We start from the raw sequence: 27,802 nt of genomic DNA on the forward strand, positions 1-27,802 counted from the left end.
GAGCCGGGGCTGTGCTAGGCGAGCCCGAGCCCGAGCCCAGTACAGGGCTCGGTACCGAGCCCGAGCCCGAGCCCGAGCCTAGATTTTGTTGGAACGAGCCGAGCCGAGCCTGCTGTGGCTCGGGCTCGGCTCGGCTCGTTGACAGCCCTACCAGGAAGTAGGTAGTTTATCTATCAGACAGGCTACCTGGAATGATTCATCCAAATTGGTTCCATTAGCCCTATGCTGGTGGATCAGGATTTCAAAATCATGGATTTGGTCGTTCATAGGCTTTGAGTCCACCATCCTAAAATTATTGAAGTCGGAGGCCTTGAACCTCTTTACCCCAGCATCATCAAGACCATATTTGCTATCTAGCGTATCCTAGAGTTCTTTGGCACTCTTGGCTGTGTAATAGATATCATACAGCCTCTCAGAAAGAGCACCTAGGATTCTATGGATACAATGATAATCTATCTCATCAGGTGTCCTTGAGGGTGTGCTAGTGGACGCAGAATGTTCAGTATTGGAAGAGGTAGTTGGGTTGGACCCGTTATCAACTTCAGAAAATAAACAAGTACTTCTTTGGATTGTTAGCAATATATTATCTAAATAAACAAATATATCTATAAATGCAATTAATGGAAAATCTTAAAAGGAGTTATATATATATATATATATATATCATTCGGCATCCAAATAATTCTATTTTAATGCAAAATAAATCTATTCTAGCGCAAGATAAATCTATGCATTCAATAAATTTATATAATAGAATTTCAAATCCTACAAATCTACTAATATTAAATCAAAAATAAAAGTAGAAGAAATTAGCCTGATTGAAGGTAGGTCGAAGCGTGTAGACGCTGTTCCAAAGAAGTATTTGCCCCCACGTATGGGTCTTCCGGCAATCCTTCTCTGAGATACGACGACCCTACAACTTCTTCAACATATCTCGGAAGAAGTCAAAACGAACCCGATCAGACTTGCAGATCCAGTAAAGAGTGGAATGGAAAGAATAAAATAAACTAAATAAATATATAAAAGTAAAAAAATAAAAGTGGCTAAGAGGAGGAAGAATTTTTTTAGAGTTTTTTTACTATTTTTTTGTATTTGAAATAGGATGAAATGGAGAGTTTATATAGAAATTTTTAATAAAACATTTAGGTCATTTTTCGGACATGCGGGCGCATTCCGTGGATGCGTCCGCGTTCTTCATGCGATAATTAAGCGCACACAAGCGCTGGTTCAATACCAAAAACGTCCGACGGACGTTTTAATTTTCAAATACATACGGCTATTTTCGTTCTCAAATGCGCATGTGGATCGAGTTTCAGTCCGCATGCGTATTTAATTTTTTCTTTGGCGTCCGACCGTTTCCAAATCCAAACAGTGCACGCGGCATTTAATTTTTCCCACAGGTAAGTCTTTTGTTTGCCCACGTTACTTCGACAGTGAGAGAAGCCCTGTCCTATACCGCAATCCAACTCCGGTTTGTTTTGTTTCTCTTTCAATGTTGATCCCTTCCAAATACACTCCGCAGTACTAATTTTGGAAGGAAAAATCCGCCACAGAAAAGGTCTTCCCCTCACCCACCACCCTCCCAGTGGAGTACTTTAAAACCACACACCCTCCTCCCACAATTCTCGTAACGCACAGCACTCAACTCAAAGTAGCCACCATGTCCATCGACGACGACCGGGCCGGTGCGATGAAAGCATTCGACGAGACGAAAGCCGGCGTGAAGGGCCTCATCGACGCCGGCATCCGCAAGATCCCTCCCTTCTTCTTCCAGCCACCCGACCACTTGGACGGTATCAACCCCTCCAACTCGGACGGTGCCACTGCTCGCCTCCAAATCCCCGTCATCGACCTCCGAGGCTCCAACTCTGACAGCGCCCGGCGAAAGGAGGTTGTGGCCGAGGTGAGGCGGGCATCTGAGACGCTGGGGTTCTTCCAGGTGGTCAACCACGGCGTCCCTGCGCCGGTGCTCGACGAAATGCTTGCAGGAGTGAGGACGTTTAACGAGGCGGCGGCCGAGGTGAAGAGGGAATACTACACCAGGGATCCGGCGAAGAAGGTGCAGTTCAATAGAAATTTCGATCTGTACCAGGCGCCGGCGGCAAATTGGAGGGACACCATGTTCTGTGCGATGGCGCCGGAACCTCCAAGACCGGATGAACTGCCTCTGGCTTGCAGGTATTTGACCCGTCGGTTTAGATTGGGATGGCAATCGCGCCCTACTCTCCTTTCATATCGCGAGTTATTTAATTTCTATTTGTGTTTACAAGTTTTTAAATGAGAGAAATGCTACGGTAATTCAGAAGAACCACTCTAAAAAAGATCGCTCAACTAACTTGCCAGCACTCCATTGGTTCATTATGAGGCACCATTCACAACTGAAAATACAAAGGGAGCAATGAGAATGCAACAAACCAGCTAAGTGTTTTTTTGACAATTAGATTTTTTTTAGTTACTAAAGCATTTTTGTTAATTAAAATTTAGATACTTTGTAGTTCGGGTATGGTGGATCAGATCCAGCCCCGCAATCATGGATGTAGTAGTCCAAGATCATATGGTCCAAGATTGAATTTGCCGTATGTGTATTTATTCTACTCAGTTAATTTTCCAATCAAATGCTATCTTAGTTTTTCTTAGTTTAATTATACCAATTTATATAGATAACTTGAAACTTTAATTTGATATATCGATTTATCAAAAACTTCTTCAAAACTTTAATAGTCTATGGGTAACTAAGGACCTTGTTAACTTCTCTCTAGCCCTTTCTAAAGAAGAGGTCTAAGATTTTGAGGGAGAAAGAGAGATAGCGAGAGAGGGTCCAAGTGTGTTCCAATTGGGTTCTTTGGCATACATGGCCGGAAAACACACCCTCTCTCCCCATCTCCTTCTCCCTTCTCTCCCTTTTTGATTGAAGTGGAGCATATTTGGAGTTTGTAACTTATGAAAAGATTTAAATTTTAAAAAATAAAACCAATCTTGTGTGATATGTGTTAAGTATTTCAAAGATTTTAAAACTCTTTTTTTTTAGTCTTCCATCAGATATGTGGAAGCAAGTCTTCTTGTTTAAATAGATTTCTTTTTCCAAGAAGCCCAAATCATGCTTTATGGAATTAGGCTAATGACCACGGGCGCGCGTGCTCGATGTTGGGAAAAATTTAAATGCGCACGCGGCCCGAAATTTGGCCGCGTGCGCGTTTGAGAGAAGAAAAAAAAAATAAAAGGGTAACGCCCAGCGGGCGTTACGCTTTGGAAACGGCCGCGGCCGCGGCCGCGTGCTCATTTGAAAACGAAAACGCCAACGGGCGTTTTCGTTCGCATTAAATGGACGCGTGCGCCCGTTGGCGCACGTTGCGCGGACGCGTCCGTGGAAGGCGCGGACGCGTCCGCCGAAAAGACCATATTGCCCCCGATTAAATCCCTATATAAACCCCTCCATTTCATCTCTTTAGGTATACGAAAAATTTCAGAAAAATAGTGGAAAAATTCTGGAAAAATTCTTCTCCCTCTTAGCCACTTCCAAATTTTATTTTACATTTTTTATTCAGTTTATTTAGTTCTTTTCATTCCGTTCTTTGCTGGATCTGCAAGTCCGATCGGGTTCGCTTTGACTTCTTCCGAGACGTGCCGAAGAAGAGGTTGTAGGGTTGTCGTATCTCCGAGAAGGATTGCCGGGTGACCCGTACGTGGGGGCAAATACTTCTTTGGGACAGCGTCTACGCGCTTCGACCTGCTTTCAATCAGGCTATTTCTTCTACCTTTATTTTTAATTTAATATTAGTAGATTGGTAGGATTTGAAATTCTATGATATAAACTTATTAAATGCATAGATTTACTTTGTGCTAGAATAGATTTATTTTGTATTAAAATAGAATTATTTGGATGCCGAATGATATGCATGTATATTATTTCCTTTAAGATTTTTTTTTTTATTAATTGAATTTATAGATTTATTTATTTAGTTAGGAGATATATTGCTAACAATCCAAAGAAGTATTTGCTTTTGTTAGTAATATATAATTAATTAAAATTTTTTTTATTACAATTGTGGCATATTAGATTTTAATTGCAATAATTGTTTTTGCTAGCACATCATTAATAATAAATTATTCTAAAGAGGTAATAATTTGGTTAACCTCCAAGAGGTTTATTATACCTCCATTTGGACTCCTCAAGGAGTAATTTCCAGATCCCATTCAAACGAGAAATTCGGAAATTGGTTGATACATAATAATTAATCTATTGAATTGACCTATTAGATCTCAATCAATTATTTTAATAAAGGAATAAATCTTTTAATTCATTGAATTGACTTATTAGATCTCAATCAATTATTCTAATAAAGAAATAAATCTTTTAATTCATTGAATTGACATCTTAATTACATAATTGATTTGCTACAAAATTAGTAATTAATTATTCTAATAAGAAAATAAATCAATTCTAATATATATAATTTATTGAATTGATAAATTAGATTTCAATTACAATAATTGTTTTGCTAGAATTAAATTTAGTAATCAATCGTTACTAATTCGGAAAGGTCAAACGAAAAATTCAAAAATTAGTTAATTCGTTTAAATTTGCATTTAGGTTATTTTAAATATTGAATTTGTGTGATTTCTAGTGATTATATCCACTAACTAATAGTGTCTAAGAAAAGCTTGTCAAAAAGGCATACGTGCCTAAGAAAGGCTGGTACTTAAGTGAGCCTAGTGCTCCACCACCGATCTGGAGCTGATCTGGCTATTAGTTTTTTGAATATATCAATTAGACATCCAAAGTTCAATATAAATATTAGTGCAACCTTTTGACATAGATTTTTTGCCTTCAATCAGGTTTCTGTCACTATTCTGTAACCCTGATCCTATGGCCTCAAACACTAGTGACCATCTTAGTGCCAAACCTGAAAAATTTGATGGCCATAACTTTAGGAGGTGGCAGAATCAAATGCGGTTCTGGCTCACCACATTAGGGTTAATCTCAGCCATAGGTGAAAGTACGACCGAAGTTGATAATGGGTCCAACCCAACTACCTCTTCCAACACTGAACATTCTGCCTCCACTAGCACACCCTCTAGGACACCTGATGAGATAGATTATCATTGTATCCATAGAATTCTAGGTGCTCTTTCTGAGAGGCTGTATGATATCTATTACACAGCCAAGAGTGCCAAAGAACTCTGGGACACCCTAGATAGCAAATATGGTCTTGATGATGCTGGGGTAAAGAGGTTCAAGGCCTCCGATTTCAATAAGTTTAGGATGGTGGACTCAAAGCCTATGAATGACCAAATTCATGAATTTGAAACCCTGATCCACCAGCTTAGGGCTAATGGAACCAATTTGGATGAATCATTCCAGGTAGCCTGTCTGATAGATAAACTACCTACTTCCTGGTCTGATTTTGCCAAGACCCTGAGCCATACCCAAGGAGTTCTCACCCTAACCCAAGTCTTAAACTCCATTAGGATTGAAGAGCAGCATAGGCTCAGAAATAATACCTCTACTGGACCCAAAAATAATGCATATAATGTAGAAGCTCCTCCTAAGAAAAATCAGAACCGACCCTTCCGTAAGAATTTCAAGAAGAAACCCTACAACCCTAGAAACCCTAACCACCACTACAATGGGAAGCCTATTCAATCCCAGGAGCAGAAGAAGAAAAAAGAGGAAGGTGGTGCTCGTTTCTGTTATGTGTGTGGTCGGACCAACCATTTGTCTCCCCAGTGCTTCTATAAGAAAACTGCACCTCTTCAATCTAAGAAGAAGGGTCCACACACATCCAGTGCTCAAGTCAACATGGTGACTTCCGGCGCTGGCTCCTCTGAGACAGCTTTCAGGTCTGTTTCCTTCACTCCTGAAGTTAACATGACTTTACAAGCACTTGATTGGTGGATTGATACCGGAGCTGGTATTCATATTTGTTCGGATCGCTCCTGGTTTTCTTCTTACCAGATCTCAAGTGGAGGAGCTGTGATCATGGCAAACAGCTCGGAGGCGCGTGTGTTAGGAGTAGGACGTGTGGACTTAAAGCTTACATCTGGAAAAGTCCTGTCCCTGCACGGCGTCCAACATGTTCCAGTTGTTAGGAGAAATCTCATTAGTGGTTCCTTGCTTGTCCAGCAAGGCTTTCGTCTTATTTTTGAGTCCAATAAGGTTGTAATTTCTCATGGTGTAATGTTTATTGGAAAAGGATTCCTTAGTGAAGGATTGTTCAAGTTGAATGTAATAGCTCCTTTAATAAATGAAAATCATTTGATTATGAATATAGAACCCCCTTCTATTTGGCATGGTAGATTAGGTCATGTAAATTATAATTCAATTAAGCAACTTATGAACCTAAATCTAATACCAAAAAGTGATCTTAAGAACCATGAGAAATGTCAAATTTGTGTAGAAGCTAAACTCCCTAGGAAGCCTTTTAAATCCGTTAATAGGGATTCAGATCTATTAGAGTTGATCCATAGTGATGTTTGTGACTCTGGTAGAACTTCTAGAGGAGGTAACAAATATTTTGTGACCTTCATAGATGATCTATCCAAATTCTGTTATATCTATCTAATTAAAACCAAGGATGAGGTGCTCAGCAAATTTAAAATATTTAAGATCGAAGCTGAGAACCAACAAGAAAAGAAAATTAAAATTCTGAGATCAGATCGGGGAGGTGAATATACATCCAATGATATAACTCAATTTTGTGAAGATCATGGAATCATTCATGAAGTGACTGCACCCTATTCTCCCCAATCAAATGGAGTAGCAGAAAGGAAGAATAGGACTTTAATGGATATGGTGAACTCCATGCTTATAAGCTCAGGAGTGCCAGAAAATTTGTGGGGGGAAGCTCTTGTTTCAGCCTGTTATATCCTTAATAGGATTCCCTCTAAAAATAATGATCTAACACCATATGAAGTTTGGAAACATAGAAAACCTAATCTTAGCTATTTGAAAGTGTGGGGGTGCTCGGCAAAAGTTAAAATACCTGATTTTAAGAGAAAGAAAATAGGGCCTAAAACAGTGGATGCCATATTCATAGGTTATGCAGCCAATAGTAATGCCAATAGATTTCTAGTGATAAATTCAGAAGAAAGTGATATTAGTAACAACACCATCATAGAAGCCAGAGATGCAACATATTTTGAAGGCACCTTTCCACTTAAGACTAGAGTAGATAGTGGTATAGCTAGTAGCTCTAGTAAAATAAGGACAAGTGAAGTAGAAGTAGAAGCAGATCCTAGAAGGAGTAAGAGATCCAGGGTAGAGAAAACATTTGGAGATGACTTCTATACTTTTCTTATAGAGGACTCTCCAACTACCTTTGAGGACGCAATGAAATCCTTGGATTCACCTTTTTGGAGAGAAGCTGTGGATAATGAGATGCAGTCAATTATCCAAAATCATACTTGGGAATTGACTGATCTTCCTCCTGGTTGTAAAACTATAGGGTGCAAATGGATCTTTAAGAAGAAACTTAGGCCTGATGGCTCTGTAGATAAATTTAAGGCTAGATTAGTTGCCAAGGGCTTTACTCAGAGACCTGGGGTAGATTTCTTTGATGTTTATGCACCTGTAGCTAGGATTACTACTATTAGAGTCCTTATAGCATTAGCCTCCATTCATAAATTAGTGATTCATCAGATGGATGTTAAGACAGCTTTTCTAAATGGAGACTTAAATGAAGAAATTTATATGGACCAGCCAGAGGGATTTAAAATTCCAGGCCAAGAAAATAAAGTTTGCAGACTAGTCAGATCTCTTTATGGTCTTAAACAAGCACCTAAGCAATGGCATTTGAAATTTGATGAAACCATAATGACATTTGGATTTGAAATCAATAGCACAGACGAATGTGTATATCATAAGAGAGTTGGACACAAATTTGTGATCTTGTGCCTTTATGTAGATGATATACTGATCTTTGGGACAGATCTTCAGATAATTGATGAAGTAAAACAATTTTTAAGTCATAAGTTTGATATGAAAGACTTGGGACAAGCTGACTTAATTTTAAATACCAAAATAATTAGAAGTGCAAATGGAATTGAGTTATCCCAAAGTCATTATGTTGACAAGATACTCAACAAATTTAATTATTCGGATTGTCAGCCTGTCTCTACTCCCTTTGATCCCTCTACACATCTTAAGAAGAACTTAGGAACTCCTATCCTTCAAAGCCTATATGCTCAAATCATAGGCTCACTAGGATTCCTAACTAACTACACTAGGCCAGACATAGCATATGCTGTAAATAGACTTAGTAGATATACTGTTAATCCAAATAGAGATCATTGGACAGCATTAGAGAGAATTCTTAGGTATCTTAAGGGTACCAAGTCCTATAGTTTGCACTTTAGTGGGTTTCCTGCTGTTCTAGAAGGCTATAGTGATGCCAACTGGATCAGCGATACCTTAGATGTTAAATCCACCACAGGATACATCTTTCTCCTAGGAGGTGCTGCTGTGTCTTGGAAATCCACCAAACAAACCTTAATATCTAGGAGTACCATGGAATCTGAACTGATAGCTTTAGACACTACTAGCACTGAGGCTGAGTGGCTCAGAGATCTACTTATAGACCTTCCTGTAGATGAGTCACCTTTACCACCTGTCTCCTTACATTGTGACTGTAAATCTGCAATAGATAAGTGCAACCAAGAAAATGCCAATGTAAAAATGAACAGGCACTTAAAAGTACGTCATAAATCATTGAGATATAAATTGAAAAATAATGTTATTGCCTTGGATTTTGTAAAATCAGAAAATAATTTGGCTGATCAGCTTACAAAAGGTTTATCTAGAACAGTGGTTCTAGAGTCGTCGAGGGGGATGGGGCTTAGCCCATAAAGATAGATCACCACGGTGGGAACCCAACCTTAAAAGGTTCAATGGGTAGAAACAAACCGAAGTGTGACTAAGAGGAGCACTATTTTATGTTGTCCTCATCCCTATGGCGCTAGTGCTCATAAAAGCAAGCGGTAGGATGAGTTCGTTTGTATAACTCTTAATGAGTCCGAGACCCAAGAGGCAGGAGCTTCCTTGCTAGCTTCCTTATTAGGACTCACCTATATGTGCAGTCGTGAGGCCGCGATTATGGGAAATGGGCGATTCCCTAAAAAGCACATGATAGATATCTGCGCATGGCCATAACAGCGCAACCCGCTTAGAACCCAGATCGGGCTATATTATGTGTGTTGTTGATTTAATCTGAGCCATGGACCGAGGTTCAAGGTTAAGACCACCTTGGCTCCACAGATGTAATCAATTGTCACTAAGTGAAGGTTCAAACCGAAAGGTACCTACACCTATTACATAATATAAGATATCCAGCATTTTATTTTGATTTTAAAATTATTTAAATTTTTTGTGGGGGATTGTTGGGAAAAATTTAAATGCGCACGCGGCCCGAAATTTGGCCGCGTGCGCGTTTGAGAGAAGAAAAAAAATAAAAGGGTAACGCCCAGCGGGCGTTACGCTTTGGAAACGGCCGCGGCCGCGGCCGCGTGCTCATTTGAAAACGAAAACGCCAACGGGCGTTTTCGTTCGCATTAAATGGACGCGTGCGCCCGTTGGCGCACGTTGCGCGGACGCGTCCGTGGAAGGCGCGGACGCGTCCGCCGAAAAGACCATATTGCCCCCGATTAAATCCCTATATAAACCCCTCCATTTCATCTCTTTAGGTATACGAAAAATTTCAGAAAAATAGTGGAAAAATTCTGGAAAAATTCTTCTCCCTCTTAGCCACTTCCAAATTTTATTTTACATTTTTTATTCAGTTTATTTAGTTCTTTTCATTCCGTTCTTTGCTGGATCTGCAAGTCCGATCGGGTTCGCTTTGACTTCTTCCGAGACGTGCCGAAGAAGAGGTTGTAGGGTTGTCGTATCTCCGAGAAGGATTGCCGGGTGACCCGTACGTGGGGGCAAATACTTCTTTGGGACAGCGTCTACGCGCTTCGACCTGCTTTCAATCAGGCTATTTCTTCTACCTTTATTTTTAATTTAATATTAGTAGATTGGTAGGATTTGAAATTCTATGATATAAACTTATTAAATGCATAGATTTACTTTGTGCTAGAATAGATTTATTTTGTATTAAAATAGAATTATTTGGATGCCGAATGATATGCATGTATATTATTTCCTTTAAGATTTTTTTTTTATTAATTGAATTTATAGATTTATTTATTTAGTTAGGAGATATATTGCTAACACTCGACTCTTTGGAAGCGAATATTGATTTCCTGAACATTAGTTTCCGCATGAGAAGCAATGTTTTCGAAATATCATATACCTCGAAAACATAGTATCTTATCAGTATCTTTCCAATAGCTTAAATTCTTAGGCTGCGAGTCCATGATAAGTGGTATTAAAGCGAGATTCTTTCTACCTCTTATTAGGAGATAACAAGGTCAAGAAGGATCCGATACGATCGAGTAGAACCGAAGCCATAGGTGGGCCTCCCTCTCTCAAAGTTCGAGCCAACCATAATAAGGGCATCAGTCCATGCCACATAAGAGAAGCCTCGAGACAAACCAGCAATGTCGTTGGTGATGGAGGGGGTGGCTGAGGAGGTAGCTGGTGAACAATAAATAGTTCTTGTGGTAGAGATCAGAGGTAGCATTGGTGGATAACATTAACGGGTTAAGTGAATCGGTCCCCCCATCGCATGGGTAGTAGGATCCGTGTGGCCCTTTACACATTGTATTTTGTTTTATGGGCCTCCTAGCCCTGCAAGTGGCCCACATTGGACCTGGGATGTGCGGGTTGTACGTAGGATTGATCCTTGGGAACTCTTTGTTTGGGCTGTTGGGCTTTCTTATTTTTATTTATTTTTCTCTTTTATTTTTTTCACTTTATTCTCTCTCTATCATGTTCTATTTTCTTCTCCCTCTTGTACCCACTTCATTCTTAATTAAACATATGGTAGTTTGTCCATCTTTTTGCTCAAAAAATTAGAAGTAATTTATAAATAAGTTGAAACATTAACTTGAGATACCAAATTCTCAACAACTTTCTGATTACTTTATCAGGCATTAACCTCAATTCACACTCTTAATGAACTTAATGGGACTTCCCATTTTCTATTTAAAAAATATAAAAAGAACTTTAATTCGATATATTGTTGGTAAAATCCCGTTTAAGTTTCATTTAGCATCTCATGGATCTGCATCTTGTTTGTGCAGAGAAATAACCTTCCAGTATGCAAATCATATTCAAAAAGTGGGGATCTTTCTCTTTGAGCTACTTTCCGAGGCACTCGGCCTTAATCGTGATCATCTTAATGAAATGGAATGTGCCAAAGGACTTGGTGTTGTTGCCCACTACTATCCACCTTGCCCGGAGCCTCACCTCACTCTTGGAACTAGCAAACATTCTGATCCAGACTTCCTGACCATCCTTCTACAAGACCAGATTGGTGGCTTACAAGTGGTGCATCAAAACCAATGGATTGATGTGCCTCCTTTGCCTGGAGCTTTAATAGTTAACATTGGTGATCTACTACAGGTATGTTTTTCATTAGGTACAGAAGTTTTAATGCAGAAAAATCACATATTTGGTACTTCATTACATGATTTACTCTAATGTAGTTTCATTCATTAAAAAAAAAAACAAAGAAAGAAGGAAAAGATTCACTCTAACATAGCCTGATTATAGTATTAAATTCGAAGGATATAGATTCTCATTGCTAGATTATCATTTTCCTATTGTATTTCTGGAATCTACAGCTGATCTCCAATGATAGGCTTAAGAGCGTGGAGCACAGGGTGCTTGCAAATAAGAGTGTGGGCCCTAGAATTTCAGTGGCATGCTTCTTTACCACACATTTTTACCCATCTACGAAGCTCTATGGCCCTATCAAGAAGTTATTATCCAACGAAAGACCGATGTATAAAGAAGTATCAGTGAAGGATTATGTCACCTACTACAACTCGAAAGGACTTGATGGACAATCAGCACTGAACTATTTTAAGATATGATTAAAAGTCAGAACAATTTAGTCTGCCGAATTTCACTGAAATCCAAAGGATTGAAGATATATATAGATATCTGTGTTTATTGTAATGGAGAAATTGTATGAAGTATTTTGTTGCAGGTCCTCATGATTCCACAAGGTCTGTACTAATTCATAGAATGGATTCTACATCTTGAAATGTTAGCAATATTCTCAGCAGGTGACACTAAGACCAACCGATATCGATTTATCTCAATTAATATGAAAGGAGATGTCTTTTATTGTTCTTAATGCTTTTAGACATTTAGACTCAATTTAAGAGCCTCTAATAACAACTCATTGCGAGGACCTATGTGGGCATGTGTTTAGATCATAACAATTATGTACTGGACAGATTTTGGATATTTATAGAGAGCCAAAAAGACTCAAATAATACCTTCTAATTAGCCTGTAAATGAGATTATGGGTCATTACAAATGATATTAGAGGGGACTCATTCTATAACCCATATAAACTAGAGACATTATAGCATGGGCATTTTAAGGTTGATCGCGGGCTAATTATGGTACTTAAATGGGGGAAGAAAGTTAGGACCATGTGGGTGTGTGTTTAATTCCATAAAAGTTATGCATTAAAAAAATCTTGGGTATTTATACAGGACAAAATAATTCAATAATACCTTCCAACTAGCTTTTTTAAATGAGATTCTAAATCATCCTCAATTGTTATACTAACTCACAATATCTGCTATATCATATATGGCACTTCCTATAATTCAACAAGACTATTAGTAATAAGAGTTAAATAGCAATGTTATTTAACTAAAATGATTGGGTAAATTATTCAAATAATTTTAGATAAAATGAATTATGTAGCACATTTATTTTAGGTGGCAAGGCATCACATAGACGACATAAAGTAGTAGAAATCATTGCAAAAGATATAAGAATCCAGTTCAAGTTGATTGTATTGATGGAGCCAAAGTAAATAAGTTATCAGTTGAGGCGTAATTTCACTGTCCTTAAGAATAGATCGCGCCCCTCGGAGAATGAATCTCGAAGCGTACACTCGCAGATGCAGTGACTCTATCGAACACCTCCCCTACACGCGATGATCGAGCGCGACACGCCCGGTTAACACGTTTCCGAATCGAATCTGCCAATTTTGGCTTGGACCTCTATTGGGCTCATGCGCGCGTGGGCTACTTACTTTCTTTGCTTCACCAAGTTAAAAGGTTGAAGACTACATAAAGACCTTTTGAGTTTTATCTCTTTCCAATATGGGACTAAAGAAAATACACCAGACAAAAGATAAAAGACAAAAGACAAAGAAGGGCAGACTTGGAATTTTGAAATATTCCAACACCTATTAATAAAATGACTATGTTCAGGTTAAACATTTTGATCAAAATATAGGCAAATTATATTCAAATTGGCACTTATATTACCAAATATATTTTTGTTTTGACAAGCCATGAGCCTCACGATCCTTATCTAATCTAATCAATAGCCAACCTAAGATGTAATATATACTTGCAAATTGACGGCATACTGTTGGTATCCAACATATCATCGATGAAACAGGATAGGCAGTGCCTGATTTGAATAGACCAAAATTGCTAGTATATCTTACTTTCCTCATAGATTCATGACTGTAGAATTTTGATCTCTCCTCCTTATCCTGCTTATGGAACCTTCTTACACCTTTAAGCATGTCCTCCAGCACACCAATTGTGATCCCAAGGTTCACCACCTGAAACAATCCCCACAAAATGGCTGTGTTCAGGTCAAAAATTTTGATCAAAATAGAGGTAGATTATATTCAGGTTGGCACGTATTAGCAAAATATATTTGTGTTTAGACAATCCATGAGCCTCATGACCTCACTTAATCTAATCAATTTCTGTTTTATGAAGAATAATGAAGTTCTACAACTACACTCTAGCTTAGTGAGTAGAGAAGATAGAGGAAAAGCTGTTGCAGAACAAAAATAACCTCAAATGATTTGAATACATGGCTTCCAAACCATGGTATTAGGTGTGGCAAAATTCTAGCTCGGGTTCGATTTGGGTTAAATCTATAGCGATAAATTTTTTTTTTCCTGACTCGATTTGATTAACCTAAACATTAAAATCTTGCATACAATTTAAGAGTAAAGTTCTATAAAATTAATATGGTTTCACTTAGGTCAATCTGATGCCAACCAGATTTCCTCCGGTCGAAAAGTGTTATGGTAAGTAGTAAGAATCTGGATTGTCCAGATTTCCAAAAGCCATAGATAAGAGTCCAAATTGTCTGAATTTGTAGACTAAACCTGGCTCGGTCTTAGATTTGGACAATTTCTTTTTGTCCATGCCAGAAAGTTGAACAGTGATTATATACTGTATGGACCCAATCTTTTGCCAAGCAAGGCTGTATCAGTTGAGCAAGTGAGACAAAATTTGGCCACCCCTCAACCTAATCCTGGTCCAACACAGTATTATTACAGAACAAAAGCCAAGAGCCCAAGTCCGTCCTGGTCAGGGCTAAAGCAGGGGTTCCGGTCCGGTCCGATCATGCTGAAAGAAGAAAAGTGATTGCTGAATCATCAATTATGACCTTCAGTCAACCAAGCATCACTTGCATAGGCTGCATTTTGATCATCTATGTTAGATAAATTTATTTCATCTTATTAAATCAACTTAGTCGGACCATACCGTATGTCAAATAAGAACATTACTGCAATACTGCATGATGTTGATTCATGAGCTTTAGGTGCAAAATTTCGAGTATGTTCTAACATGGGCAGGTTAAGATATTCTTTATCGACCATATCTTATATTTGCTTCAGTGTTGGCTTTATTGCATGTCATGCTGCTAATTAGTATTTGACTTTTAAAAATTCAATATTTTGCTTGACATTAATTGGAAACCAGGTATGATCCACCTTCATGAAAACATTAGTACTAAAAATTTCAATTTGCTTTGGCTTATCACCTTAGTATTTGACTGGTACCAAGCCAGTATCTTTTTTATCAGGTCCATTTCTCAGTTAATTTTTGGACATGGTTTTATTTTTGTTGCAGCACGGACTTGAGGTTAAATCAGCCAAGATATGCAACGCTCCCCAATATAATGAAAGCTAAATCAAAGGTCATCAAGAAATTTACTCCTGAAGAGTTAAATGTGGAGATTAAGTCAGATCTAGAGGTGGTTCAGGTCACTGAACCTCCAAAAAGGAAAGCTGGTGTTATCGTTTCCTCTGTGGATGAGCTCGTTGACAAGTTGAAGAATGAAGCTCGTGTCTTGTAATGTTTTGGTGAGTGGACATCATGACTGATGGGAGTTCGTTGCTGCAACTGGTTCAGTTTGGCCTCACCTCACATCGCCACAACGAAAAACCACAGTTGTTCATGATGGCAAAGTAGAAATTTCAAATAAATTCTTTGTGTACGTTTTGGTAATAGCACGATACCTTATCGAATAAATTAGGGGCACAGATACTAGTTAAGATAAAAATTCATGTATCAGACAAGCTGCACCATCCTATGGTCACCTGAAATTATCTCCACCCACTCCTCCCCACCAACTTCAATACTTCTTGAATTGTGATTCTCCTCCAATGCAATATGTTTCTTGTAGGATATCTAGCGACTTGAATTTCAGCTGAGTTGATCACCTTCCACTTCTGTTTGACTTGAATATGTCAGTTGCATAAGTTTCACAGTTAGGACTTTTACGAGATACGTTAACTATATGATGCACCAGCATTAGATAATTTTTTGAGCAGGACATTTTAAAGAGATATTATTCATAAACACTTTTAAAATGTCAAGTATCTTACACAGTTTTAGGAAATCTGTTTTACCATCATGAGTGGCAGATTACTTGAGTAGCCTGTCTGTGAATCTTGATCGTGCTTATTTGATTCTATGCACATGAATTTGAGAAAGTGAATTCCAACTTTTTGTGATAGACTTGTCAAAGCTCTTGGAACCTTATGATAGTTATTAAACATGTTTCTCTTTTGTGCTTTTATCACAGAACTGCAAGTAGATACTGAGTGTACTGTGTTATACTATACTGGTCCATGTGTGGTGTGGTATAAGAATCATTGCCTTGATCTCTTATCATTGGATTGAAAGCCTTATTCAGCGTCACTGAAGAAAAAGAATCTTATTTTCGTAGGCAACAATGAGGACATCAATGATATTAGTGCAACAACCAAGAACTGACAGTGGGCAGGAAAAGTATAATTTCACGCTTGAGTTGAGGTAAACATATTGTCAAATGCTTCTATGCTAGAGCTTCTATACCAACTTCATACAAATTCGAAGCAGCACATTCTTCATGACCATCTAATAAACTAGGAAAAAATGTTTTTGCAAAATCATTGTTGTGCTCCTGAATAAAGTTGCAAGTCCATTGGCATGCCTTATAGTGATCCATTTAACTAAGAATTAATCATCGCTTGCTGACAGACACATAGCTTAGTTCCACCTTTGTATTGTGATATTGAGAATAGTCATAAGAAATGACTCATAGCTGGAAGAAATTGATTAAATATGGTAAAGGCTAGCTTGTCAGTGGCTTGATAATTGCAACTTGTGAAGACAATGGTGAAGACAAATTAATACTGACAGACAATTTCCATCAGTCTCTGTGTTTTGCAGGCATGGCTGATGCGCATGGTTGCACTTCTGTTCAGTTCTAACACAGGATCTACCCTGCTGCCCAGACTGCGGTCTAGAACAAAACTTAGGAAGCAAGTGAAAAGCTTACCACTCTCCTGGAAACAAAGAACTAGGTAAGTGCTCAAGGAACTAGTAAATGAGAACAAAAAAGGCTTCTTCAGGAATAGGTGTCAATAGTGCACAAGGCCAATTAGACCAGCTTAGGCATCTGCTTGAGGAGTTATCGATTGATCAAAGTAAAAGAGAATTGAGGAATGGTGCCCTGAGAGTCAAATAGGAACTCGAGAAAGATATACTTTGCCTGAAGGAACTTGGTCTTGTTAAGGGGAGGTACCAGGTTTGAATCCAAATGCTGGCATTCCTGTCATGTTCCTGAAATAAGCTTGAATTGAGGAATCGAGTGTCACTAGCAAGGGCCTATTGTGCCATCTCATCTCGAAACTGAAAAAAATACCTAAATAAAAATAAAAAGGTTCAGATTTCAGAAAAAAACAGAATCAGTGGGTTCCATGTTGACCTCGTGTTGATGTTTGTACTGGCCTAGCATGGTTCAACAAATGTAGACCCTTGGAGAAATCTTGCTTACAAAAAAGTATAACTACGTAATGCAAGAAAGGTCATTCACAGGGAACATGATACTAGCGTACTATTGGAAGAAGGTGGTGCAGCAACCAAGTAGAAAGGCCCAAATAAATAAGATAATGAGAAAGAGCAAATGAGTAAGGGTGCAATTGAGAGGAAGTAAGTCAGAATATATGCTGAAAGAGAGTAGGAAATAAGTGGTTAGAGAAATAGATGGGAATGGAGGAAGAGTGGAAGAGGTAAATAGAGCCAGAATATATGTTGCTTTGTGTAAATAGCAAACTACTGAACAAGGAGCAAAACGCAAAGGATGGGGAAATGTGGAAAATGGAAGAATAAGAGGATGTTAAAAGGGTAAAAGAAGGAAACCAAGCATGAAGAAAGAGAGGTAGTTGTATCTTGCACACACTTTTGATTAAACTAAGCATAGCTACCTATAGCAAGAGTGTGAGATCTCCTACAAGGACCTAAAGGAGGGGCGACAGGGTTGCAGGAAGAAAAGTAGCAGTAGCGCAAAACAAAGGGGTATCATTTGGAACCCTTAAAATGCTCAGGAAAAAAAGCGGCAAGTTGAGGGGAAAAATGAGACATTTACAGTGGTTGGAAGAGAACATTTCAGAACTCCGACTAAATGACCTCCAAATAAGGAACCAAAAGTAGCTCCATATAGCCCTAAAACTGGAGGGAAAAAGAAAAAAAAAAACCTTCTACAAGTTGGGAAGCATTCTAATGACCACTAATGGCACAAACACCAGATTGTAATGTTGTTTTTGCAGAATTATATGCAAGAAGTTCCTTAAAATGTAATTCAGATATCATCAATTTATGTCAAGGGACAATACAACACATGAAGATAAGACTGCACAACTCACCAAATGCATTGACATGGTACACTATTGCTTGCTACAACATGATGAGAAAACATTTACCTTGTATGGATCTCTGTATCTTTGTTTTTTGGGTTTTGTCAGGAATCTCTTTGCTTTCTTTACCATCGTATGTGCAGCCCTCTGTGCTCCTTAAAGGCACAAACAATTATTGAAGTGATGAAATATGAATAAGATAAGAAGAATAGTGAAAATCTATCAAATAATTACTAAAAAAGGGGAGAATATTATCTAACTCTCCAACATCATGTCTATAAACACAAGCACCAGCAACTTCTATAGCAAAGCTATTTCCTATATCTTGAGATGAGATGACCAAAGCCAAAAATCATCTTCGTGCAAAACCAAGTGGTTCAACCGTGAGGCAAGGAAGCAAGCATTTTTCCATCTTCCGTTTTTACTTAGCAGGAGCTAAATCTCCTAAACAAGGGAAGTCTTAATTTAAGAGGATCACCAGACTCCATGTGGACCACTTTAGCCACCAAAAGTATTCAACAAGATCACTAGATTAATGTGGACTATTTTGACCACTATGGATATTTAAGAGGATCACCAAACTTGACGTGGATCATGTTGGCCACTTCAGGTATCTAGAAGAATCACCCAACTCGATGTTGATTATTTTGGCCATTATAAGAAGGATTTAATAGAGCTGAGTAGCAAACCAAACTTTTAGAGACAATAACTTGGTCATACGATCCCTGATTAAAATGATCTTTTTTTTTTTTTAAGTTAGGTAACTTTTTGAGATTTATAACTTTTGGCCAACCCCTTATGGGGTTAAAATATACTACAATTCTATCATTTGTGTTCCTTAATTTAAAGATGTTTCTTGAGCAGGTGATTATTGTATTTTTATATAAAATACAAATGTTTTGGATCACTCCTTTTTTTTTGGATACAGGTTCTGTTCACTCTTCATTACAACTTAAAATAACTTAAAGCTGATTGTCCATCGAGTCCTTTTGAGTCATAGTACGAGATAAAATCCCTGAGTAGGATCTCTCTATACAATGGCGGGCTTTCATCAGATAGCAACTCCTTGATCGGACCATATAGCCTTGAGGATGGGTAAAGATGCATGGTGAAGAAGCATGCAACTGAAACTCTTGGGCCTACATTGTTCGCAAGCACTCTGTGCTCGACGCTTTTGAGCCTGTCGTTGGAGATCAACTGCATCCAGAAAGGCATTCAAAAGAGCAAGAAACATTTAAAGATGGAGATCTTGCAAAATGAATCACAAAGGCCCACAAAAGCTTAATTCTGCAAATTATATGATTAAACTGTAGTGTCACTAAAAAGAAAAATTTTACCAGATGTGAATATTATGCATCTCATAAGACATTTGGCATCAGCGTCCCTGAATACAAGCATACGTGTTGTTTAGATGGAAACATACCTGTAGAAGGTCGCCTATGTTAACCACCAAAGCCCCTGCCATGGGAGGTACATCCACCCATTGTTGCTGATGAAGTACTTGCAAACCACCAACATGGTCTTGTAGAAGGATGGTAAGGAAGTCTGGATCAGAATGCTTGCTAGTTCCAAGAGTGAGGTGTGGCTCTGGACATGGTGGATAATAGTTTGAAACAAGGGCATGCCCTTTAGCACACTCCATCTCTTTCAAGTAGCTGGAGGGAAGGCCAAGGGCTTCTGATAGTAATTCGAACAAAACATTTCCCAGTCTCTTGACATGATCTGAATATTCAAAGGTTATTTGTCTACAAACTCGAAGAGAGGATTAGTTAGGCAAAGTAGCAAAGTTTGTTAATCAGTTTTCAGATTTTCAATTAAACTGTCATTTACAAAGAATTTGCCCGTGACATGCAAATAAATATTATGAATAACATTATTATTTGTTTCGATTCCATTTTTTTCCCAATTAAAAATGAAGTCAAAACAAGAATAGTGTTATTCATAATAATGATTTGCATGTCACAGGCAAATTCTTAGCAAAAAATGGTATAAATTAAAGATCTAATATAAATTCCTATCAAAGAAAAAAAGAAAAATGGTATACATTTCAAAAGGAACTCATGTGACTCTAAATTTGCTTCTGATCCTGAGGGTGCAAGAATAATTGGTACACTTTAGATCTGTTGAAAACATTGCAGAAATCACCCATTTTTTTAGGAGTGAAAATTAGTTTATAGATAAGGTTTATTGAATTCTACAAAGATAGAAAGAAAAAGCTCATTGAGATGATTACTGTTGTATTTCCTGAAATCTGAATTATATACCTCATTATGTGTTGTTTACTTCTCTATTAAAGAAGTTTTAGGTGATCAATCACTATTTTCCCGGCCATGATGAAGCAAAAAAAAACAATGGAAGCAGTCAACTGCTTAGTTGATCAGGTTCAAAACAAAGACTGCACCCTAGAACAAAGACTGCCTCAACCATATGTCAACAAGTACAGGACCCAGAAAGCAACTGTGCCCTCCACTTGATACCTGAGCATAGAGACTGACATAGTTGAGACCTTGATTTTGGGCTGCTTTATCTTTGGGATAGTCATCTTCCTTTCTGAGCACCGGGGCACCTCTTTTTTTTTTAAACAAAGATTATCAATCGCTATTTCATCAGACGTATGACTTATCTTCATAAATAGGGATAACATGAGAAACACAGACATATGACATGGTAGCTAAATTTACTCCAGGATGTTGAATGAAGAGGTAAACCTGAATCAACAAATAATTTTTATCTACTAAAATTTTTATGTGGTTTCCTAATTAACAAAAGGATATTGATATGAAATTCACCCAGTAATACAATGAAGAGAGGTTGTTAAAGTGGGTAGATTCATTCAATAGAAACTACCTTCTTCTAATTATTCTTGCTCCTCCTACTTCTATAGATACTATTTAAATTGCTACGATCACAAATCACCATGATCTACATAATTATAGTTGTTATTTCATTTATTGCTTGCATCTTTTCAGTTCAAAAATCTGCAGTAACTTTTAGGTCTGTGAGAAAAGTAAAGATCCCAATATCCAATGAATTGTGTAGTCAACTGAAGTACAGATGGACCAATGGAAAGCAGAGTTGCAATCAGAAGCAAGCAGAATAGGCCCGATCCAAGCAATGCCACTAGAGTTGCAATTGATATGATTGGTCTTTTGTAAATTCCCAGGTGGATCATAATGAGATGAAGATGGAGTGCCCAAAATTCATCTCAGAATGAATCAGGAGACCATTGTAAGATCCCTTTTATCACTTGGATAAAATTTTTTCTTTCTAAATAAGATGTCAAAACTGAGGTATCAATATAACAAGGTTACCAACTATGCAAACAGAGTTAGGGCCCATTTAAGAGAGCTGTTGGCAGTAGAGCTTTTGAAAGTAGAGCTTTCTAAAGTAGAGTTTTTATAAAAATCTGTTTGCTGTTTGGTAACTATATTTCTAAAGTACTCTGGCACTTTAACATGTATTTGGTAAACAAACTGAAAAATTACTTTTATATGACAAAATTAGCATAAAGGATATTGCATAGTATTATACAACAGAGCATAATAAAATATAACATATATTAATACATAAATATATGATATAATATGATATTACTGTAATCTAATATAATATTATTATAATATAGTAATATAACATTGTATACTATAGCATAATAATTTAATATATTATTAAATTATTTAACATAATATATCAATGCATTATGATATAATGTAATATAATATTATATTTATAGTATAATACAATAATAAAGGTACAAAATATTATAATTATTAGTGTACATTAATTTTTCATAATATAATATAATATTAAATTATTTAACATAACATATTAATGTATTATGATATAATGTAATATAATATTATATTTATAGTATAATACAATAATAGGAAACAAGAATACCTTTTTTGCACGAAAGAAAGCTTGATCCACGGCTAGAGTTCTTTGTTAGGGCACCAGCAGATTTTTAGGTTTATAAAGAGATAAAGTATATAATTGTTATATTTTATTATAAGTATTCTGGTCAAAAAAATAACTTTCCGACAAAGCTCAAAACAGCTTTTTCGGAAAGCTCCAAAAATAGAGTTTCTTCCAAAAAGCTGTTTTTAGCTTTCTGAAAAAGCTAAAACAGCTTCCTAAAATTTTTACCAAAAGTGCTTTTGGAGGGCCAGAAAGTGCTTTTTGGCCCTCCAAAAGCTCCCCCAAATGGAACCTTAGTTGCTAAGAAAGCTGCCCAGCTACAATCGAGTGCAAAGGATACAGAAACCAGAACTATAAAAGTTATATGCATCTGATAGAGAGCTTATTAACCGTGAACCACAAAATGGCTGATATTCAGCATGGAAACTTGGTATGGAGGACTATCCCAAACCTGGAAACTTGGTATGGAGGACTATCCCAAACCAGCGCACTGCTCCAAAGTAGTCTAATGAAGATGGATATATATGACAGAAACTAAAGATTGTTGGTCAGGTGGCGCACCACCATGACCACTGAACTACAAAGGCATTGTTTAATAAATGCTCTTGATGAAGAGGAATCTGGAATTAAAGATTTCAATATATATATAAAGATATTTGGAATGTGCCAAAATAATATGAGATACAATATACAGACAATATGAGTTGAATTTTATCTGTTCCATTGCCAAGGGGAAGAGGATAAATCAGCTTAATATTAGAGATATTACTACATTCAGAGTCCAACGCTTTGGCAGGCATGACCAGGTGCATCGAATAGAATGAGAAACTTCAGCGAAGTCTCCTTGCTATAATCCAATTAGAAAAGAATGAAATTACAAGGAAGAAAATTAGGAAGATCTACTTTGTCTAGAAAAAAAATCTAAAGAAATTTAGAAAGATCTGGATAAGAGAATATGGAGACTTTCTCCATGATCCAAAATAAGGGTGTCCTCTTATAAACATTGGCAGGTAAATTCCCTAAAATGATAAACTTGTGGAAGAAATTATGTTGTGTCACCAGTTGTGAGGTCACTGCAGTAATTTAGAAGAAGATTCTCGGCATCTATTACAGCTTGGAAACCAGTAAAGGAACTACTGGATCCAGATCCATGTTGGAAGTGGTTTTGTAAAGCAACTAGGCAAGGAATTTAACAAAAGCTGCAGCAGTTTCAATTCTTACTTAGTCGGCAGCGCGTTTCAATAAAATCAGCAATCTGTTAGGAATGTTCTCAGTCCCATCAAGCAAGAAAAATCTCTCCTTTTTCCTTTCGCATCTAATATCAAGAAACTGAATTAAAGGGAGTCTTGACTTTTGAAATAGATTGAATACCTGCAAGCAAGGGGCAACTCCTCCGGCTCCGGAGGCTCCGGCGCCATCCAACAGAACACGGAGTCCCTCCAATTCGCCGCCGGCGCCTGATAAAGATCAAAATTACTGTAGAAGCTCACTTTCCTCCTCGAATCCCGGGAGTAGTACTCCCTCTTCACCTCGGCCTTCTCCTCGTGGAACCTCCGCACCCCTGCAAGCATTTCGTCGAGCACCGCCGCGGGGATACCGTGGTTCACCACCTGGAAGAACCCCAGCGTCTCCGCCGCCCGTATCACCTCGCCGACCACCTCCTCCCGCCGGGCGCCGCCGGAGTCGACGCCTCGGAGGTCGATGACGGGGATTTGCAGGCGAGCATCGGCGGGATCGATATCGTCGAAGTGGTCGGGGGGTTGGAAGAAGAAGGTAGGGATCTTGGTGATGCCAGCGTCCGCGAGGCCCTTCACGCCGGCTTTCGTCTCGTCGAAGGCTTTGATCTCCCGGGCCCGGTCGTAGTCGGGGGACATGGCTTTCCACCGGGCTGGGTGGAAGATGGTAGGTGAGGTTTAACAGCATGACAGTAAACATGTATCATGGCAAAGTGGTCCCCACAACTTTCAGTGGATGCTTCTTTACCGCTTTATTATTATTATTATTATTATTATTATTATTTATTTCCCCGCTGCTGCATGTATCACCGATTTTATTCAAACAAGTACCGGCTTCCTGAATTGGTTTGAGCAAAGTAAGTTGAACTTACCGAGATATAATTTAAGTGGCTCACTAAATATTAAAAATAATTAAATTTTAGAAATAATTTGATGAGACTAAAGAATTAGATCGGTACGCTGCTCAGGTACTATAGCGATTCAGATCCTCCATTCAGAGGTCAACTTTAATCTAAACAAAAAGAGTTAGAACTTTGAACTAAGATCCTTGGATCTGGCTTAGAGAGGAAAGAGGAAGAAGAGAGAGTGTCTCAATTCAAATTCAATAAAGGGTCAAGGTTCGGTTGTCTATCGAAAAAAATCACCTATGCATCATGTCTGTGGGCTAGAAAAAAAAAAAAAAAGCCATGGAAGAAAAACAGAATTTATATGTATGTATATATATAGAAATTAATAAATAAATAAAGTAAATTAAAATAGGAAGAAAAATGAGATCGAAGAAGAAGAAGGAAAGGAAGAAGAAGGTCCAACTGCGGGTGCTAGAGATCCGGCGGCCAGTCAAGGTGGAGTCAGCGGCAGAGATGGCGGTGACTGCAGTAGCAATCTGGGGAGGTGTCAAGATCGAGAAGAAAGTCTCGATTTTGCCCAAAATTAGGAGAATGGGGTTCGGTTTCGGGTTTGTTCATCGGATAACCATATGGAGAAGGTGAGGGACTCACCAAGAGTGGTGGCATCCATTGGAGCTCGGCCGACGACAACTGGTTCCGATGGTTTTGTGGTAGCAATGCTCAAAACAAGGAAAGGAAAAGAAGAACAGAGCGGTCGGGAAAGCTAGAGAGAAAGAGGAGATCTTGAGCGGCTGCAGTCTATTGTGGCTGCACGTCAGCCGTCAGAGACTAAGGAGAAGTAGGGAAAAGGCCCTGTGATTGATCAAGCAAAAGGAAAGGAGGGATTTATACAAGTTTTGGATGGGAGTTAGCTTGGCGAACGTTACACCTACCAGCGATCATGGCAGCGGTTATGCATGACCTAACAGTCGGCAGCTATTTGAAAGGCCTGAGAGTCATCACCAGCCACGACTCTATGGCCTTATCCTCTCAACAGCTGGCGGATCGGACAGGGGAACGCGATTCCTCTATTCCAATCTTCTTCTTTTTTTGAATTTTTGAATTGAAGTCAGTGGGTGTTGCCGACTTCAATCCAGGATGGGCCCATATGGGCCGGTTTTCACAAGCCATATGTTAAAAGTCCCATGTTGACAAATAAAAAATATGCCAGATGGATTTATTAGCATGTGCCGCTCCAAATTTAGGTTGTATGTTTCGCAGCATTGACCATTGGATCACACCCCTTACACCTCTCAAAGCACTCCAAACTTTCTCATTCATCTGCCTGCACTTTCTTTTAGCAGCTTAAGCTTTGGGAATATGAGTATGCAACAAGTGATATCGAGCCAACGTCATTGTGCATCACAACGTCTATTAGTCATGTAAATCTTTCATTAGGGGATACCAGGGTTAAGGAAGATCCAACAGAGTTGAGTAGGACCTAGGCCATGCGTGTGCCTTCTTTCTCGAGTAAGAGTCAATCGTGATAAGGGCATCATGAGATTAGGTAGAAGAGATTATCATAGTCTCATATGTATTGATAAAAGGGCTACAAAGGTTTATTAGTTTACGCAGGTCCTCCTTTCAATAGCTTAAACTTTTAGGCTGCAAGTCCATAATAAGTGGTATCAAAGCGAGGTCCGTTGTACATCATAATGCTTATTAGTTATGTAAGTCTCTTATTAAGGGATGCCGGGATGGAGAAGGATCCAACAGGATGAAGTAAAACCGAGGCCATGGGGGGGCCTCCCTATCTAAGTGTGAGTCCGTGTCATGGAGAAGGCTCGGTGACAAACATGAGATGTCTTTGGTGATGGAAGAGGGTGGTCGAGGAGGTAGCTGGTGAACAATGAATAGATTTCGTGGTCGACATCAAAGTTGCATTGGTGAATAACATTAATGGGTTAGGTGAAGTGGTCTCTTGGACGTTGAATTATGCTTTATGGTCCTCCTAGGCCTGCAAGTGGCCCACATTGGCCCAAGTAGGATTGATCTTTTGGGATTGCGTTGTTTGGGCTGTTGGGCTTCCCTATTTTTATTTCTTTTTCTCTTCTACTTTTTCCTCTTTATTCTCACTCTATTGTGTTCTATTTTCTTCTCCCTCTTGTACCACTTCATCCCTAATTAAAAATATGGTAGTTTGTCCATCTTTTTGCTAAAAAAATAGAAGTAATTTATAAATAAGTTGAAACATTAATTTGAGATATCAATTTCTCAACAACTTCCTGATTACTTTATCAGGCATTAACTTCAATTCACACTCCTACTGAATTTAATGGGACTTCCCATTTTCTATTAAAAAAAACATAAAAATAAATTTAATTTGACATGGTATATATCCTGTTTAAGTTTCATTTGGCCATCTCATGGATCCACATCTTGTTCGTGTGGAGAAATAACCTTCCAGTATACGAATCATATTCAAAAACCTGGGTATCTCTCTCTTTGAGCTACCTTCCGAGGCACTCGGCCTTAATCGTGATCATCTTAATGAAATGGAATGCACCAAAGTACTTGCTGTTATTGGCCACCTTGCACGGAACCTCACCTTACTCTTGGAGTTAGATAACATTCTGATCCAGACTTCCTGATCATCCTTCTACAAGACCAGATTGGTGGCTTACAGGTGGTGCATCAAAATCAATGGGTTGATGCTCCTCCCTTGCCAGGAACTTTAATAGTTAACATTGGTGATCTCCTACAGGTTTGTTTTTCATTAGGTACAGAAATATTAATGCAGAATAATCACATATTTGGTTCTTCATTACATGATTTACTCTAATGTAATTTCATTCAATTTAAAGGGAAAAAGAAACAAAAAGAGAAAAGACTCTCTATAATATAGGCTGATTATAGTTTCAAATTAAAAGACTCCCTCCATAATCCCGAGTGGTTTCTGAAATCTCGCTAACAAAACGGGCAAGGCGTGATCCACGTGCGAAATACCCATGCCTGATTCTTGGAGCATGCGGAGGCTTGCTAATCCCAGTTGATCCACGTGCCCGAATTTCTGAGCAATAGATGCTTGCCTTGCTTATACCATCCACTCTCCAAGGGACCTTGCAGGTAAGTGCTCTAGCGCCCTGACAAACCACCCAGAACCTCCCCTATTCCCTAAGTGTCTTTTTGACTTAAGCATTGGACGGTCCTCTGTCGAACATACTCCAGCAAGAGAACTTCTTTGTCTTTGCTATTTCAGGTCAGAGTTCGGTTGTAGAACAAGATCTTGGACGCAACCTTCCACTCCAAATAGTAGCCTCACACGACTCGAGCAGCTCTCCACCAAGCCTTTCAGCATCTCTTCCACTCGGCACCTGGGTCAAACTGGTCCTCAGTAGCAACATATACACGCGCGTGCGCACAACTTTTCAACCATGGCTTTGCTGCTAGTTTCCATGATGTAATAACCAATAGCCGATTCATTCACCATAGAGCAGAATCGGTTAATCATGCCACAGTATACACCGGAATATGTTGTGGCTTACAATATTAGTTTTTCATATTGAAAACAAGTCTTCCGATCTGTTTGCCACTAAAGTCAAAGATGTCATGTATCGCTCCATAAGTGGCCTAAGTATGATGGCCAATTTACTCTTAATTGCTTCGTCAATCTCCAAATGTAATAGCATGATGATGGCTACACGACAACCTTACCAAGCATGCCAAACAAACTTATTAGCAAACAAGTCTCACC

The 27,802-nt window shown here is 38.5% G+C and overlaps 2 protein-coding genes and 1 long non-coding RNA gene across 4 annotated transcripts; 1 reads left to right on the forward strand and 2 right to left on the reverse strand.

The window, feature by feature from the left end:
- Positions 1-1,424: 1,424 nt before the first annotated feature.
- Positions 1,425-15,216, forward strand: LOC103700480 (1-aminocyclopropane-1-carboxylate oxidase homolog 1-like). 2 transcript variants are annotated; one of them, XM_089923934.1, is made up of 3 exons: positions 1,425-2,178; positions 11,182-11,503; positions 15,016-15,216. In XM_089923934.1, the coding sequence occupies exons 1-3, from the start codon at positions 1,661-1,663 to the stop codon at positions 15,073-15,075; spliced, it is 900 nt and encodes a 299-aa protein (XP_089780060.1). In that variant the 5' UTR covers positions 1,425-1,660; the 3' UTR covers positions 15,076-15,216. The 2 variants fall into 2 exon arrangements, with proteins under 2 accessions (XP_089780060.1, XP_038982674.3); XM_039126746.3 differs by lacking the exon at positions 15,016-15,216 and adding an exon at positions 11,725-12,234 and having other exon boundaries at positions 1,435-2,178.
- Positions 15,217-18,920: 3,704 nt separating this feature from the next.
- On the reverse strand, positions 18,921-23,915 carry LOC149753377 (1-aminocyclopropane-1-carboxylate oxidase homolog 1-like). Its single transcript, XM_089923935.1, has 3 exons — positions 23,358-23,915; positions 19,492-19,813; positions 18,921-19,265 (listed from the first exon to the last, which is right to left on the reverse strand). The coding sequence occupies exons 1-3, from the start codon at positions 23,858-23,860 to the stop codon at positions 19,014-19,016; spliced, it is 1,077 nt and encodes a 358-aa protein (XP_089780061.1). The 5' UTR covers positions 23,861-23,915; the 3' UTR covers positions 18,921-19,013.
- LOC149753378 (uncharacterized) lies at positions 22,199-23,351 on the reverse strand. The gene is made up of 2 exons (XR_016395761.1): positions 22,470-23,351; positions 22,199-22,437 (listed from the first exon to the last, which is right to left on the reverse strand). It is a non-coding gene; the product is annotated as an uncharacterized LOC149753378 (long non-coding RNA).
- Positions 23,916-27,802: the final 3,887 nt, after the last annotated feature.

The sequence above is a fragment of the Phoenix dactylifera genome, chromosome 6 (genome assembly GCF_051530095.1).
Source record: "Phoenix dactylifera cultivar Ajwa chromosome 6, Ajwa_hap1_PhDact_Kaust_v1.1, whole genome shotgun sequence".
Taxonomy (NCBI): Eukaryota; Viridiplantae; Streptophyta; class Magnoliopsida; order Arecales; family Arecaceae; genus Phoenix; species Phoenix dactylifera.